The sequence below is a fragment of the Silurus meridionalis genome, chromosome 2 (genome assembly GCF_014805685.1).
Source record: "Silurus meridionalis isolate SWU-2019-XX chromosome 2, ASM1480568v1, whole genome shotgun sequence".
Classification (NCBI taxonomy): domain Eukaryota; kingdom Metazoa; phylum Chordata; class Actinopteri; order Siluriformes; family Siluridae; genus Silurus; species Silurus meridionalis.
Window position 1 is genome coordinate 9648561 of NC_060885.1, and position 17382 is coordinate 9665942.

Consider the following 17382-nt stretch of genomic DNA (forward strand, 5'->3'; position numbering starts at 1 on the left):
ACACTGACCTCACCTCCAATTAACACCTTTTGGATATACTGGAACCTTAAGTGTGCCTAAGGTCTTGTCACCCAGTTTACAGCCTAATCTCAATAATTCTTTTATGGGTGCAAATCCCCACAGCCACACGTCAGTGTCTATGTCAATGTAAATTTAAAGCATTTTAAAAACAGTGGATATTATTACAACAGCAAAGAGCAGAGTGAATTTGGAATTTTATGTTCAACAAGCACATATGGGTGTGATGGCTGGTGTCCACAAACATTCGTCTTAGATTCATTGACACCAGTTGGCAACAGCAAGTGTTTGTGATTGGTTAATAAACAATCAGTTATTAATTCAGTCGCTTTATTTTGCTTATTTAAAGGATTTACTATATTAAAATAGAATCACTTCTTTCTCTTGCCATTAGTTTTGTTTTGCATTACAATTTTTTTTGCTGTTCCAGTCTATAACATTCATCTCCTTAGATAAATAGATATTACAGTGTTTGACAATCCAGTCATTTTTTTTTTGTGGGTTTATTTTTGTGGTTGGTTATTAATTTCCATGATTCTGCTTTGTATATAAAGAGATAATGTCATTGTTTGTACAACAAGATCACAAATTTTCACAGATTTTGGAAAGATAATTAATCATAGAACACAATTTAGTACTCTCAGGGTATTTGTACATTTTATCTCATTTCAGTGGTCACAAGCACCACTGGAAACATTAATGCATGCGCAGCATTACTGGATGGATTTTGTTTTCCAGATATGTCTTTACTGTATGTAACCAGAACTGGCCATGCATTAAGCTATAACACCATGTGTCATAAAGGCTTCTGCATTTTACTTTATGTTAATGGGCTTTAACATTATGTCCCCAGAATCACTCTTAGACAAAAGTTATAATGAAAAAAACACTGATAAAAACAATGATACTTAAACACTGTCTTATGGGAACTTGCGTGGGAAATGGTGCTTCATTAGCACTGTCTTCAACAATTTGATTTAATTTGTTTTTGCCATTGTTTTAAGATTTTTCAGTCTTCTAAGTGGCCACAAAAAGAATATGCTTTTTTGTATTGTTAAATTGATTTATTATGCTTTTTCGGTTTGTCTTATTTTTGATGTTAACCATTTGACCCTCCTAATGATAATAAATATTTTTGCTTTGTTTAACTAACCTCATGCCCTCCCTCATCAGAATATCAAAGGCTATAAATTATTTAATCAAGTAGAAATTTGCACTTTTAGTAACTTCTCCATACTTTAGAAATATACAGGTAATATAGATAAATATATTTATACCTCAATTTGGAAAAAACAAAGATCATGAAATTATTGCTACTGAGATATATCATGTGTCTATTACTTTTATCTTCATTCTTCTCTTCCAGAAATCGCTGCCATTTATTGTATATTAAGAAATTAAGCATTACTGAGTTTATGATGGACAGTTTAACACTTCAGAAAAGGTAAATGTTTTTGAATACTGGTTTCTTGAATTAGCATTAAACAGCATAACAGTTTTGATTGAAGAGAACCGTGAATGATATGGTTAAAAGGAAGACTTAAATGCATTAAATCTTTTCTTTAATCAAATTGTAACTACTATTATTTGTCACAATTAACATTTGTTCTCATTCATCGTTTTGACATTTAAATTTCTACACGAACTTCTGAATAGAAAAAGGATTTATATAAACACTTTTCACAAATGTATTCATTAAATAACATTAGTTAACTTTAACAACAGTGTTGTTGTTTTTTTTTATCTGGCCTTTGTATGTGTCCTTTATATGTCATTTTATTCTTCTAGCTTTTTTTTGACCATTATGAACTCTTCATCTTCACATCCTTTTGGCGATAAGATAGATCTCTATGAATTATATATATATATAGTTATCAGCATAATGATGCAGGTTGTGTCTCTACCACTCAACGTATATGTTCTGCAGCTGATTGTAAAAAGTGTAAAAAGGGGAGCAGCATCAGAATTTTTTCCAATTAACCTCTGTGTGTGTGAGATCATCATTTTTGTCAATATGGTGCTTTGTATATGTAATATAATAGTATATGAAAATAATAGAAGTAACCCTTTACACTCTGTTATGACATTTTGTTTTTACACACATTGTATCAGCCGAAACTTTTTCCAGTGCTGTGTCTGTGTGGAGCGATATGTGGCAGTAATCCATCCCATTATCTTCTTAAAATACAAACCACTAAGATATCGCACTGCACTTTCAGTTGTTGCCTGGATAATAGTTTTAGCATTGGGTGCATTAGGTCCAAATTTACAATTAAGAAATGTCTTGTATTGCATTCTACTACCAGAGTACTTACTTGTGTTTTCTATTAAGATTATCTGCTCTATAGCAGTGCTTAAAGCTTTGAGGAAACCTGGACCTGGTGAAAAATTAAGTGCAAAAGATGCAGAGTCTAACCGCATGAAAAAGAAAGCTTTTTTGGTGATTGTGATTATTCTGGCTTTCATGTTTATCACTTATTGTCCAATCATGATCTTAATTTTTGTGTATGATTCTCTAACAAAAGCACAGGCAGAAGAATGTATAATTGTGATCTCCTACTTTGTGATATTTTCTGGGACTGTGCAACCATTTCTGTATCTGCAAAGGGTTGGGAAGCTTCCCTTCATCTCAGTCTTAAAATTCTGTTTAAATGACAGTGAATAAGACCAGAAATAAACTCTGTTCTTTTCATTATTTCCCTTTTTTGTTCTAATGATTTTAAAATTGAAAAGTACATTTTATTAAATATTTAATTCTTATGTAATGTTTATAATATTCAAATAAACAGTTTGTTAGATTGGTTTGTTTATTTTTATTGTTATTCTTGTTGTTGTTATTAGTATAATTATTTGAATATTGGTTTGATATAAGATGATGGCTCGATTCATATTCCTCCATATTTGTTTTTTATAAACAATGCTTTGTACTTTATTTTACCCATGAATGTGCAAATTGGAGGTCTGTACTTTGATTTATGCATGTTAGTTATGTTTACTTGTGATTTAGGTTCATGCACCTGGTTGTTAATGCTTTATTCATCAAGAGCAGAAAATAGTCGATCGTCTCAATCAGTGTGTTTTTGTACTAATAAATATTGATTGAGGAATTCAATATTTTATTTGGACTGTTTTTTTAATTGCACTTATTTAGCTGTTTTCATCTGTTTTCTTAAAAATATCTGGCTTTAGTCAATTCTTTTCTCATTTTAAGGTCTTCTGTGTAAGATGTTGACGTTAAGGGTATATTAGAGAAAACCTAATTCCAGTGATATTCACAAGGATGCAAGGACCACTGGAGGTCCAGACAACTCACAGTATAAATGACCACTTACTATTCTTCATAGTTCATATACGTATACTTCCTTTTATGTAAAATTATTACACATGACGCCTTATATTTCTTGGTTTATATTTTATATGAAGAAATGAAGAGTGTCATGATGGAAAAGTGGTCTGCAGGGTTCTGTAGAATTTCTGTTTATGTATTCACTCTATGTTATGAGGTTTCCTCATAGTTTTCTGGTTTACTCCTACATCTGAAACATGCCAGTAGGTAGGGTGGCTACTATAATTGGCCCTATGTGTAAATAAATATGATGAATCAAGTTCATGATGTCCCATGCTGGATTTGCATCCCATCCAGTGTGTGGTCATGGCTGGTCTCCATGCATTCCCAGGATGGGGTCCATCCTTGAGTATGACCAGATAAAGTTACTGATAATGGTTGACTGAATCAAAATCTAATAAAAAGGCCTAATACAGTTGAAAGGTCACACATGCAAACTGCTAATTATGGGGGTAAAGAATGGAGGCAGACTCTTTGTGTACAGCTCTTCTTTTGTTCTTTTGTTTGTTCTTTTGATCACAAATGTTGAGCTCAGTAGCTCCTACTTTTATACCAAAGACTGTTGAAAGAACATTTACTTATAATCTTATACTCCAGTACTCATGTTAGTTCTCACTCTCCAGTGTTCTGTATTGTTTAAAGATTTATGATCAAACTCTTGATGTCACCCAAATGAGGATTGGTTCCCCTTTTGAGTCTGGTTCCTCTCAAGGTTTCTTTCTCATTACATCTAAGGGAGTTTTTCCTTGCCACAGTCGCCATGGCTGCTCATCAGGGATAAATGCACACCATTCACCTTGACTGTTGATTTCTGTAAAGCTGCTTTGAGACAATGTCTGTTGTGAAAAGCGCTATACAAATAAACTTGACTTGACTTGACTTGACTTTTGTGGGCTTGATTGTAAGTATGTTATAGTCACAACGTACCAATTCTTGTAGTTTGCATGCATAGTGCATTATATATTTTACTGTAAATGTTTGTGCAAGGCACAAATTACACCCAGGTCCAATATGCCAAATGTGTATTTGTATTTGCCTGGAAAACCTGCTACATACTCACAAGTGATCTGAACAATGCATCCAAAAATCTTCGACTCTATGAGCACGCTTCCAGGGTCAACCTAGGTGCAATAAGGGACTAAATGCAAACTGCAAAAACAAACAATATACTGTATAATGTAACATAGGCTTTTAAGACTTCAGCCAAGGAAAATAGCTTCTTTCTTCCACAGGTTGTCTTTTGTATGATTCATTTTAACAGTATTACTTTACAACTATAAATAATTAATTCTGGTGGTTAATTTGTAAAAAATATACCAGTAGCCAGTGTTGGCCCTATAAGCAGCTCCTGGCATGCATGGCCCAACCTCTTAAATTAATGAAAAATGTAAACAACTTTGAAAATAAACTTTATTAATGGGTATATGAGTGATAAGTATTAATGAATACTGATTAAAGAGTAGAAAAAAAGCATAATGTGGTCCTAAAGTAGAGAAACTTTGAGATAAACTGGAATGCTGACTGTTCACCAGGCCTTCTGACCTGACACCAGTGCCTAACCTCACTAACAGTGTTTTAGATTATAGGCAAATCCCCACATAAATGCATCAATCTTGTGTATAGCCTTTCAAGAAGAATGGAGGCGAAACAGCAAAGGGGAAATACACCTGAAATTAGATGTTCAAAATATTATTGTAATGATCAGGTGTCCACAGATATTTGGCCATATAGAAGATTGATTTTAAAGAAATGTTTTTATGTGTTACATATACATTACAGCACAGCACACACTATTATATTTCAATACAAATGTAAATGTAATGAAATGTAAAATTCATCTTTTTAAACAAAGCTTTTCTCTCTGATCTGTGTTATAAATGACGTTCTTCTAGGATTCGGATCTTTTTTACTGTTTAAATCCTCACAATGAAGTACAGAAGCCAGACTCTACTGTACCTCGCCTTCGACTGCACAATCCTATACACACTGACCTAAATGTGGGGAATAAGCGGGTGTCTGTGAATATTTGCGTGAATATCACCATTATCCTGTTTGTAGACATTTTCCCTGCATGTCATCAACTTCCATAGTGTAGAATAACTTATTTCACAGATCTGTATAATAGATAGTTAGGCTTCTAACTATCAAAGAAAAAAATGCACTATAAAAGTAGTATAAGAGACGAAGTACTAGTGGACAAAATACACAAAGCATGTACTTGAGTTAAAGTAAAGATACAGTGGGTAAAATATGACTCCAGTAAAAGTGCTCCCTTTAAACTTTCATTTGAGTAAAAGTACAAAAGTATTTGCCTTCAAATGTACTTAAGAATCCAAAGCACTATGATTTTTATTATTATTATTATTATTATTATTATTATTATTATTAACTATAATGTTCCTTTTATCCTTTTTTACACAAGACTCTTACTAATCAACGCAGTCTATGTGAAAAGACTCTAATGTTACTCTTAGCACAACAATCTATTAATAGAATAATATTAATGAGTCAAACATTGATTGATATCTATTCAAATTATCATGAGCCCAAAACCTTCTTTTCAACTACTTAAAAAAATCGTGCAAATAAGGTCAAGGGTGCTGTGGCAAGTTGAAATCAGGAGTTTCTTCCATTATTTATTTCTCTCAAAATGTTCTGCTTGATGTTGAACTGTATGTTCGTGCAAAGTAGATACCACCAAGCAGCAATCACAAGTTCAAAAAAGAGCTCACTCTATCCTGATTGGTGGCTTACAGAGTAATTGACCAGTTGAGTTTTTATCCACTCATAAATAAAAAGGAGTGACTGATTTTTGCTAAATGTAGTTGAGTAAAAAGTAAGTTTTTGACTGTGAAATGTAGTGAAGTTAAAGTAAAATCTCATCAAATAGAAATACTTCAGTGCAAAAATGTGAAGAAGCTTCTTAAGTACAGTAACAAGTTACATTTACTTTGTTACTGTTCACCACTGTCGTTAATCCCTTCCGCGATGATGTTGGCCTGCGAGAGCCCAAGTACTGCTTGAATGCAACCCGTATAAAGTCGCCTTATCAGACAAAGCTATTTGGTATTTAATTGTTTAATCCTATTGTGGTTCATATAAATGTAAATCTGGCTTTGTCTGTCCAGTGACTCACCTGCTCTAGATCTCACTGGTCAGAGCAGAGGGTCAGGACATCCACAATACAGCAGCACCCCTGGAACAGAGAGGTTTATAAGCCGTAATTGAGGGCCCAACAGTGGCAGCTTGTGATCTCTGCTGCGGCTTGAACCCCAAAACCATCCGAAAACAGTAACTGTAAATCTGACTTAGGCTGTCCAGTGCCTCGCCCACTGTACACCTCACTGTTTAGAGCACAGGGTCAGCCATAATACAGCACTACTAGAGCAGCGAGAGTTGAGAGCTTTGATCAAGGGCCCAACAATGGCAGCTTGTGTTCCTGTACTCTGCTGGGGCTTGAACACCTACAACTTCCACCACCAAGCATGTGAGGGTTTTCCTACATGGCCACACTCATCACACGCCCTCTCCTGGTGGCTGCGCGCATACGCATGTGCGTTGGCGCAAGGCAGGCACCAGGGGGCGCATACACTAACGTTTCAAATGCAGCTCCACATGAAGGATCCTGACGTAGCATTGAAGGCTGGCCAGGTAACGGTGTTACTGAAAACAGGCACATTTTAGTCTAGCACAGGAGTTATTTTTTTTTGTTGCAATTATCTGGGAGAAAAGCGTCGAAACAATGCCTGGTAAGTTATAGTACATAAAACAAATCCGCCATTCTATTTTGACTATCAGGTGACATCTCGCTGTGGAGTTTTTTTCCAGTCACTGAAAAACACGATGGATGTAGCTGTTAGCTAAACATTAGCCAGTGTTCATTAGCTCGCTCGGTTTGCAGTGTGTGTTTACAGTATAGCCCAGTGTCGTTGTAGATTAGGTTTTTACACCCGGGTTATGTGTGTAAACTGAAAAAAATATAATAAATAAAATATTTGGAGAGTACTGCTTTTAACGTGTGGAAACGCGACGGCGTCGAGAAGGCCTTGTTTCCTCTAGCTAGCTTCGACCTCGGGCCTTCTCTGTGATCTCGCGAGATTTGGGTGAACACCACACAACCCATAGGTTTTCTTCTCTTTGTTTATCGTTTGTTTGTTAACCAATTTCGCCCCAAATGTACAAAACTCAAGTGTTTCTTCACGTGTACAACTCGGACGTGATCACTAATAGGCAAGTTGTTATTAAAAGCAAATGCATTCCACAGAGTTAATAGTAAACTCATGGGGAACGTGAACGTGTTAACAACGTGTTGTGTCTGGTCTGTTTGTTCATTGTAGTCTATCGTGATCGTCATATAAAGTCTCATTGACCTGTGCTTTAACATGAGATAATAGATGGTAAGCCAAGTGAGTGGATCAACTGATCTGAGACTGACCAGAGCCACCAGGTTTATGGAAACTTTTTAAAATGGCCTGAAAAAAGGAAACTAAACTATGTATAAACCCCCACCCCAACACACACACACACACACACACACTTTTATATTCATGTTCATTATTATGTTTTTCCCTTATCACATTGCATTCACATTCTCACACTTTGGAGTCCTAGGAGAAATATAGCTTAGTTCAGCATATACGGTTATCCTTAATGATCAAGCCATTATTTATAGTAAACTATGAGGCAGAAACTTTCAAAGGACTTTCAAAGACTCAAAAGGAACCAGTCCTTATCTTTGTGATTTTGACTATTAGTTTATACAGGCACTTAAGATCATGATTGAACCACAGATTGTGGAGTTTAAAACATTACTTGCTGGCCCTCCCTGTCACCCGGGATTAAATATGCATAGTTGTTTTGGTCATTATGTTTTACAGACACTGATTACGCATTGGTTTGCGGGATTTAGTGACAATACTGAATGTTCTTTTCAGATTACAAAATAAACCTTCCTAAAAAGTTCAGAAGATTTATCACCGCTCCAACAAAACAGTTCATTTTCGGTATGATATTGAACTGAATATGATACTGTCTCCTCCAGACGTCCTCTCGGTGACTGAACCATTCACTGCATTTTTGTAAAAGTTATGCAAAATATCAGAGACATGACTGCTGGAGGCTTTAGAAAAATGTCATCGCACAAGCTCCCTCAGTGTGTTTAGAAAATGTCAAAATCGCCCCACTGCCTGTAGTCTTTGGTCATTCAGTAAGCTGTTAGTGGAATTTTTAAGACGTCACATTTTTATACAGCAGTGTGTCTAGAATAAGTGCATTTCGTTGGCTCTATACTTGTAAACAATACTGCTTAATCTAATCTCCTTTAATGACTGTTAGATATTTGCCAACAGCTTTTAAACATATATTGTCCTTGGGTGTTTAAAGGATAAACTCAAATGTATATATTCATTTGTTATATTTCTTTATTTGTTACAGAACCTGCAGATATAAACAGTCCTGAGGTAGCAAAGACACCAGGGGGCAGCAGTGGCCCTGGGAAAGAAGACAGCATGTTAAATGGACACAAGGAAGTAGAAGCCAACCCCTTTGCGGAGTACATGTGGATGGAGAATGAGGAGGAGTACAACAGGCAGGTTAGTGTAATTTGTCTGAAAGTGCTCTGACGTTTATAGGTATGGATGGATTAAAAACATTTACAGAAAGTTCTGAAAATAATGATGTTAACTTGAAAACTAGCTGTTTTCTGCATTAATTACAGTACATTATGCATTTAAAACTGAAGGCATGAAGTAAAAACCTAATCACAATATAAGAAAAAAATCGTAGTTCATCTTAAATTCACACAGGTGGAGGAAGAGCTTTTGGAGCAGGAGTTTTTGGAGCGCTGTTTCCAAGAAATGCTAGAAGAGGAAGATCAAGATTGGTTCATACCTTCACGAGACCTTCCTGGAGTTGGACACATTCAGCAGCAGTTCAGTGGGCTGTCAGTCAATGACTCGAATGCGGAAGACATTGCAGTAAGTTTCTTGACAATACTCTCTGGTCACAATTTTGATACAAGATTGAAGGAATAAATATTTATAACAAAATTAGAAGTTGCTCCTAAGAAGGTTTAATTTTGTAAACAAGGTGTACTGCAGGTTTACTATAACTTAAAGATAAATGTTTTCCCACAAATTAAGTGCAGACATATTGACATGACATAATCATGAAATGTGGGTTGTTTTACATTGAAATGTCTAAATTGTGGAGCATCATGTCATCCCACATCTCCTTATGCTTTTTCCTACAACTCTACCATGAAACTACGTTGATGATTAAGTTGGATTCATAGTTTTAATCACTATGCACCAGTGCTTGGTATTTTTGATTATTTTTTTTATATATATAATAATAATAATAACACTGTTAATTTCTCTTTAAAAATAGTGTGGTTGCTACATATTCATTGAACAATAGAAGACTACAAGAAAATTCTTGATTCAAAATAATAAAATGTATTGTTTAACAAACATTTCATATTGTGTTCAAACATCTCACATTTCTGTTTTGTTTTTGTTTTCCAGCGCAAAAGCAGTTTGAACCCCGAGGCGAAGGAGTTTGTGCCAGGAGTGAAATACTAGGGATCAACTGCGCTCCCTCATATATAGACTCTTATGTGACTGCTGATGGTCAGCAGTCACACCCACCTCATGCCTCAATTAAATTTGGTGTGTGTGTGTGGGGGGTTGGTTGCTCTTCTATAAGCTTTTTATTTTTATTTGTCTTCATGTGTACCCTGGGTGGGAGATTGGGGTGGGCTGGGAAATCCAAGTAATGCTCCTAGTGGGCCGCTTCAGTTTGTGACTAGCTTTTCTGAGAGGCAACTATGTTATTTCCACTATTGTGATAGTGACTACCAGTTTGTCCCTGGACACTGTTTAAAATTCTTCAAATTCCCTTTTTTCTTTTTTCTTCCTCATTTAGTTCCTGCCTTTTTTTTTTTTTTTTTTTTTTTTTTTTTTAAAAAGGGAGGAAATGTGTCATTAGAGTGGGAGGGGAATGGGCTGGGGTGAAGGATTGACACAGCAAAATGGATCATTTCCGGGTGGACCAGTTAAAAGTGTTTGGAGCTGATGGCAGCTGACTTCCTGTAAAGGATTTCTAATGTGTTTATTTTTCTTCCTTAATTGAAGTCCTTTCACTGTGCGAATTGCATTTACAAAAATGAAGAAAAAAAAAAAGTATAATGAAATAAAGAGTGGCTTTCCTCTTTTTGATGTGTTTTGCCCGAGGTTTCAATACATACTGCTTTGTAATGATTAAGTATACTGGGTATTTCAAATCAAGTAGGCTTTATTGTCATTTCAAACATATACAGTGCATTACACTGTGACACGAGGCAACATTTCATTTGATCAAGGTGCTACATCAATTAACAAAAGTAACATACAAATACACAGAACTCAACAACACAGTGCACGTGCAACATTCAGTGCAAAAAAAAGACAAGAAGCTTGATTGATTGTGTGTGTCTCAGTCCAGTTTTTTCATGTGGAGGAGTCTAATGGTCTTAAGGAAAAACTTATACAGTCTGGATGTGAGGGCATGAATGCTTCTGTACCTCCTTCCAGAGAACATAAGAATAAAGTGTGTGTCAGCCACAATTCTGCTTTACGGCTGCATCATGTTTTGTAAACCTCCATGACGGAAGGAAGAGAGACCCTTATGATCATCTCAGACGTCCTCACTATCCACTGTAGGGTTTGTGATTCAAGACGGTGCAATTCTCAAACCAGGCAATGATGCATTTGCTCAGGATGCTTTCTATAGTTCCTCTGTAGAAGGTTTTGAGGATGTGAGGTGGAAGCAGTGCCTTCCACAGCTTTCTCATGAAGTAGAGATGCTGCTGGGCTTTCCTTGTTACAGACCCTGTATTGAGGCACCCTTTAAAGTGTCATTGTTTAAATTATCACATAAGAGAAAACAATTATATAGAAGAACTTGCTAAAACTCTCATGGTGATAATGCACAACTCAAATCTTCTGTTCATGCTGAAGTGTGCTGATGCCGTCTCATTCCTCACGCTCATTCATTACTGTCTTAAATGTATTATGTTTTATAATAACCTGGTAAGATTGAGAAAGTTTACAAGGCACTGAAAGTTACATTTTAGCTTTCCTTATACCAACATTCATACTGACATTTCCATTTACAGTATTTCAATATGATGCCTGTTGCCTTTTAGCTTTCCTTATACCAATATTCATACTGACATTTCATTTAGGAAAACGAGACTTTGAGACTTGTTATACAAGTCCAGATAATTGTCAATTTTTGTCGGATATCACAACTGAAACTAATCTTAAACCCTGTTCACTTGCTAAAGCAACAAGTGGGTTTGGACAAACGTCTTCTTTATCAGGCTAATATTAAAGGTATAAGCTAAAGCTGTGTTAATAAAGCTCACAATTCAGCCAGGCTAAAATAATGTTTTATTTGGTATGACATTTGTTCTATTGTATTGGGCCATGCCTCCCTCCCCAAGAAGTGTGTGTGTGTGTGTGTGTGTGGTTTTCATACCTTTGTCTCCCCTAAACCTGCTTTCTCTATTAGCAGTATATTTTCAAAAGGATTGGCTTTAATATATTCTCCGAATATGTAACTCCAAATATGTACTTGAATTGCAGCATGTGGTTTATGCAATCCGACAGGAAAATTGTTACGTGATGATGTGCAGTGACGTCATTTCGATAATCGGTTGAGTCGAATGTGTATTGTGTTTGGGTATTGTCGTTAGGTGAAGGGTTGGGCGAAATAAAAGTTTCTTGTAAAGGCGGAGCAAATTTTTCTATTTAGAGAACAGAAAGAAGGGTTTCATCTTCATGCTAGACCAACTCGGATCCCCTGGACTTAAATCACCCTGACTTGAACAGAACATGGACACCCATGTAAAAAGAGGGGAGGTTTATTTACAACACCAAAAAAATTCAGAGGTAAGTCTTTGAAACACTTGTATGGGTTTTTGTTTTGTTTAAGCACTTTAATAACTTTTCAAAGTAGGTCTGAGTACCAAATTATATATAGTACCTAGATCTAGATCTAGAGGCCTGTCGTGAATTATTACTAATGTTCTATAATTGTACAGAATAACTATACATAAGCTATCTATTTGTAACAAGAAAAAAAAACTACTCAGATTCTTTCTCTCATTATCGTATCATTATTACTCCAATCAGTTACCCACCCAAGAATGAATAAATCTGTGCTGCTGTTTATAAACTGATTTGAGTTTCATTTTTCACATATGTCTGGGCAAGTCTTTGCTGTGGCAAAAGGCTTAAAGGCTGTGAAGGAATGGTAAGTTATATGCTGGTATGAAAAAGGTGTAGTGGGCTGGGTTTCTACATGTCAAGACAGAGCGAGCATCTCGGGTGTTTCGCAATGTAAGGCATTTTTGGGTGATGCAGTTTCACGCACTTTTATGATGTGATGTTCCAAGAACCCAACCCCAAACAGACACATATGAAAACAGAGACTACAGCATTGTAGAAATATTCAATATTTTAGTTTTACCTTTAAATCTGAGTGTCTGAAAACATAACACTAAACTGTGTAGGACAGATGGCACTCTATAGGGCAAAAGGAAACTGAGCTAAGCAGGAATATAATCACATTTAAGTATATATTAAGTCTTTATTTGTATAATTATGTCTTCAATTATTTGTTTTATGCTCATATGTTTGTCACACTACATTTCTATTATGGGGAGAATAAAGTGTTATCTTTTATCTGACTTCCTAAAAAGAGAAGTTGTGACGGGCATAATTTTGCTGCCAGAGTGCCAACATGAACTCTGATTAACAAGCATATTGCATCTATCGTGTTGCCAAAACTATGAGTTCTTCTCTTTTTTTTTCTAAAGCATGTTCCTGTGTGTGTTTCTATTTGTATTCCTGACTCCCGATTTCCTTCATCAGAAATGGAAGAAGTACTGGCTAAACCTTTACCCAAACAGCCGGAATGGTGTGGCTCGATTGGAGCTAACAGAAACAGGTCCAGAACGGTCGCCAGTTATTGTCCGGAAGCAACCCGATCGCAAGATTATAAGATTAGCTGACTGTATCAGCGTTGTTCGACTCCCTCCACATGCAGAGGCCCTGCCTGGGGACAACATGGCTGCTCTTTGTGTAGCCACAGATGAAAGGAGACTGGTGTTTGCTGTAGAGAAAGAGGGCTGTGGAGAGTGGGTGGATAAAATATGTGAAATTGCCTTTCAGGTAATTGCTCAAAAATACTAACTAAACATACAGGAAGTTGAAACTGTTTTAATTTGAATTATATTTTGTCTTTGCCATTCTGGTTTCTACATTCAACAGAAAAAAGTAAGTAATAATGTTCCACGTCCAGTACCACAGATGGAAGAGAATCTCATCTATGCTTCCAGAGAGGAAGGTTGGTCTCAAGTTTTAGTTTGTTCTTAACTTGATATTTAGTAAAGCCAGAAGGGATTAAATAATTAACTGAATAACACTGAATGATTAATCATTGTACAGTCTAACTTTAACTTATTTAATGATTAGTCAGTTCGGTTAAACAGCTTAGTGAAATTGTTGCATGTAAATATAGTTTTGCTTTAAAAATCAAACCAAACTATCAGCATTTATTTACTTGTTTCTTTAAGAACACTATCGGAAATGATTTGTTTCACTTAATTGCTCAATGTCTATCTGCTTCTACCTTCAGTGTTTGAGTTTCTGGTGACTGTAGAGCAGTCCGAGGCATCAGTGCGCTGCAGTTTGCAGGGAGTGTATTGCTTGCAGGTTGGGGAAGAAATGCTTATGCTCAAGGATACTGACAGCAAGAAGAAAGTGATGGAATGGCCCTATAAGCTACTGCGCCGTTATGGAAGAGACAATGTCAGTAGATATTTTTTCTTGAAATTGTGAAAAATTAACCCCCAACTTAATTTCAGTGACTCAGTATATTCACATTGACAGTATAGACATAATGTTCTTTACTAATGCTATCTTAAATACTAATTTGTGTTTATGTTTTAGGGACTATAGAAAATATCAAAAGTGAATAAGCCTTTGGAATCAGACATTAGGTTATTGTGTTTATTTTGTATTACAGTAAAAGTTATAGGCCTATGCACTGATTTAGTTATTTTCTCCTTTCTAGATAACCTTCTCATTCGAGGCAGGCAGACGCTGTGATTCTGGTCCTGGCTCCTTTATATTTGAGACAAAGCAAGGTGATGAGATTCTCCGACACATGGAACTGGCCATTCAGCAACAGAAGAGTCTATCTGTCACTGGAACTGTCCTCACACCTAGCTCCCCATTTTCCAAACGACCAATCAGTGGCAACTTGCTAGACATTCAGAGCAACAACTATTCTGACTCTAGCTACTCAAGTCCTGTGTTTCCAGGTTCAGTTAAATTAGAAGGCATCACACTTGTTACTGATTCTTCCCAAAAAACACTGAGGCAACCTGCTGAATCCATTCCCTTGCCTGAAATTGTGTACTCAAATCCTGTTGTTGCTGTTGGGTTAGATGAGTGTACATCCATACAGTCAGTCAGACCACAAGTACCCAAGAGAAGCACAAGTCCGGGTCATGGCTATAATGCAGACAAAGAACCTGTGTATTCTGATCCTGTTGATGCTATTCAACCTTCATTTAATCCCCCAAAATATGAATCTGCTAATCCTGCTAAATCAACAGAAACATTTAATACTGTAAGTCAGTTAGAACCAGTGTATGCTGAGGTAAATTTCATACCATACCCAGCACAAAAACGGGGAAGCAAGGTTCAGAATAAGGAAGAACCTATCTACAGTTTACCTCAGGTTTGTGCAGTTCACAAAACAAATGAGGATGTTCAAACCAGTGCTGAAAAAGACAGTAAGCTGAGTGCAAAAAGCAACGTGCCAGAGGAAGTCATCTACAGTCAAGTCATTAAACCAAAGAAATCAGCAAAGTCTCAAGACAAGTGCAAAACACAAGAGATTATGACTGAGGATCTTGGACTAATTTAAAGGAGCAATGGCAGCTCTAAATGTAATAACCATTTATAAAGACTAGGCCATAATCATATAGGAAAAGGTGTTTGTATTGCAGCTGAAACTACTATAACTGGTATTATAGACAATAAATCAGCAAAATCTGGTCAGTCAGATTTAAGAATTCATTGTTGCCATGGTATAAGGATTCTTCACTTCATAAAATGCTTGTATTTGATAACATTGATGACTTGAATCATTTATTGTTTCTGCACAGAAAGACCATATATATATATATATATATATATATATATATATATATATATATATATATATATATATATATATACAGTACAGACCAGAAGTTTGGACACACCTTCTCATTCAAAGAGTTTTCTTTATTTTCATGACTATGAAAATTGTAGATTCACACATGTGGAATTATATACATAACAAAAAAGTGTGAAACAACTGAAAAATGTCATATTCTAGGTTCTTCAAAGAGGCCACCTTTTGCTTTGATTACTGCTTTGCACACTCTTGGCATTCTCTTGATGAGCTTCAAGAGGTAGTCACCTGAAATGGTCTTCCAACAGTCTTGAAGGAGTTCCCGAGAGATGCTTGGCACTTGTTGGCCCTTTGCCTTCACTCTGCGGTCCAGCTCACCCTAAACCATCTCGATTGCGTTCAGGTCCGGTGACTGTGGAGGCCAGGTCATCTGGCGCAGCACCCCATCACTCTCCTTCTTGGTCAAATAGCCCTTGATGCCTTCAGTGTGACTCTACAATTTTCATAGTCATGAAAATAAAGAAAACTCTTTGAATGAGAAGGTGTGTCCAAACTTTTGGTCCGTGCTGTGTGTATATATATATATATATATATATATATATATATATATATATATATATATATATATATATATATATATATATATATACATATATATATATATATGTGTATATATATATATATATATATATATATATATATATATATATATATATATATATATATATATATATATATATATATATATATATATATATATATATATATATATATATATATATATATATATATATATATATATACATATATATATATGTTGTTTATTGCTCATTAATGGTTATTATAATGGACATTGTTCCTTTTATTCATATCTTGATGTTTATCTCGATGTCTTGGCTCACAACGGACTGGTACATTATTAGAGTTTCACACCTCTGGTCTAAAGATACATACACGGGGGTCTCAAAAATGCAGAAAATCAGAGAAAATGGACACCAGCCTGGTATGTAGCATATCAGAGATTAATTAGTTTTGATTAAATCGGTATATTTAGGCTTTTTAATAGGAGCTTTGCATTGTAGTGGATTAACACTTCTTTTCTAAAGTTCCAATAGTGATGCAGAGTAGAGTGTATTAAAATTACAGTATTAGAGTGGGTACAAGTATCTTGCCTTGCAGCTTTAACTACTATCAGAGCTGCTCCTGTAGACAATCCCACACAGTCACATTTGAGAATATGATGTTTATTTAATAGTATAAGGATTCAAGGAAACTTTATGGGTTCCCCCAGAGAGACAAATCTTCTAGGTATGATTTATATGCAGTTTATACAGTTCTTTTTTTTTAATAAATGTATTCGCTACACATAGAGTTTTTTTATGAATAATATTATAATTTATACTATAATTTGCCACTTTTCTAACTGTCAGTTTTTTATTAGATTAAACAAATTTTGTCACAATGTACTGTAAACTCTTGGATGTAAAGACAATTTAGTTCTGCTTGATCTGACATGAGTTGATGACATAGATAAGCCGTGTACAATCTCTACTTCCACATGTTTTCAAAAGCGGTACTAGAGGTACTTCTCATGATGAATTGTTGTATGATATTACTGTGTATATTGTTCTTTGTTCCTGCAATGTGCTATGACTGGACACCAAATTAATTGCACTATAATGTTGTTTTGTTCTTTAGCCTGGCTTCTCCACAGGCTCACATTTCATGTTACTGTTTCATTTTTAAGAAACATGTCAAGCATCTTAAACATGTCCTTTCTAGTT

At 35.5% G+C, this 17382-nt stretch overlaps 2 protein-coding genes across 3 annotated transcripts; both read left to right on the top strand.

Moving 5' to 3' along the window:
* The first annotated feature begins 6955 nt into the window (after positions 1-6955).
* paip2b (poly(A) binding protein interacting protein 2B) lies at positions 6956-10576 on the top strand. Its single transcript, XM_046863735.1, has 4 exons — positions 6956-7113; positions 8798-8955; positions 9169-9339; positions 9889-10576. Exons 1-4 carry the CDS (start codon positions 7107-7109, stop codon positions 9943-9945), a joined length of 393 nt encoding a protein of 130 aa, XP_046719691.1. The 5' UTR covers positions 6956-7106; the 3' UTR covers positions 9946-10576.
* Positions 10577-12099: 1523 nt separating this feature from the next.
* Positions 12100-15480, top strand: dok1a (docking protein 1a). 2 transcript variants are annotated; one of them, XM_046863997.1, is made up of 5 exons: positions 12100-12297; positions 13282-13581; positions 13681-13756; positions 14048-14220; positions 14486-15480. In XM_046863997.1, the coding sequence occupies exons 1-5, from the start codon at positions 12241-12243 to the stop codon at positions 15344-15346; spliced, it is 1467 nt and encodes a 488-aa protein (XP_046719953.1). In that variant the 5' UTR covers positions 12100-12240; the 3' UTR covers positions 15347-15480. The 2 variants fall into 2 exon arrangements, with proteins under 2 accessions (XP_046719953.1, XP_046719964.1); XM_046864008.1 differs by lacking the exon at positions 12100-12297 and adding an exon at positions 12320-12661.
* The last annotated feature ends 1902 nt before the right edge of the window (positions 15481-17382 follow it).

Excerpts from the sequence above, each read along its gene's own strand:
- paip2b (XM_046863735.1), top strand. Across the intron at positions 8,956-9,168 it reads AGGAGGAGTACAACAGGCAG|GTGGAGGAAGAGCTTTTGGA; the intron begins GTTAGTGTAATT and ends AAATTCACACAG. Across the intron at positions 9,340-9,888 it reads CGAATGCGGAAGACATTGCA|CGCAAAAGCAGTTTGAACCC; the intron begins GTAAGTTTCTTG and ends TTTGTTTTCCAG.
- dok1a (XM_046863997.1), top strand. The coding sequence starts at position 12,241 with ATGGACACCCATGTAAAAAGAGGGGAGGTTTATTTACAACACCAAAAA. Across the intron at positions 13,582-13,680 it reads TATGTGAAATTGCCTTTCAG|AAAAAAGTAAGTAATAATGT; the intron begins GTAATTGCTCAA and ends TACATTCAACAG. Across the intron at positions 14,221-14,485 it reads GCCGTTATGGAAGAGACAAT|ATAACCTTCTCATTCGAGGC; the intron begins GTCAGTAGATAT and ends TCTCCTTTCTAG.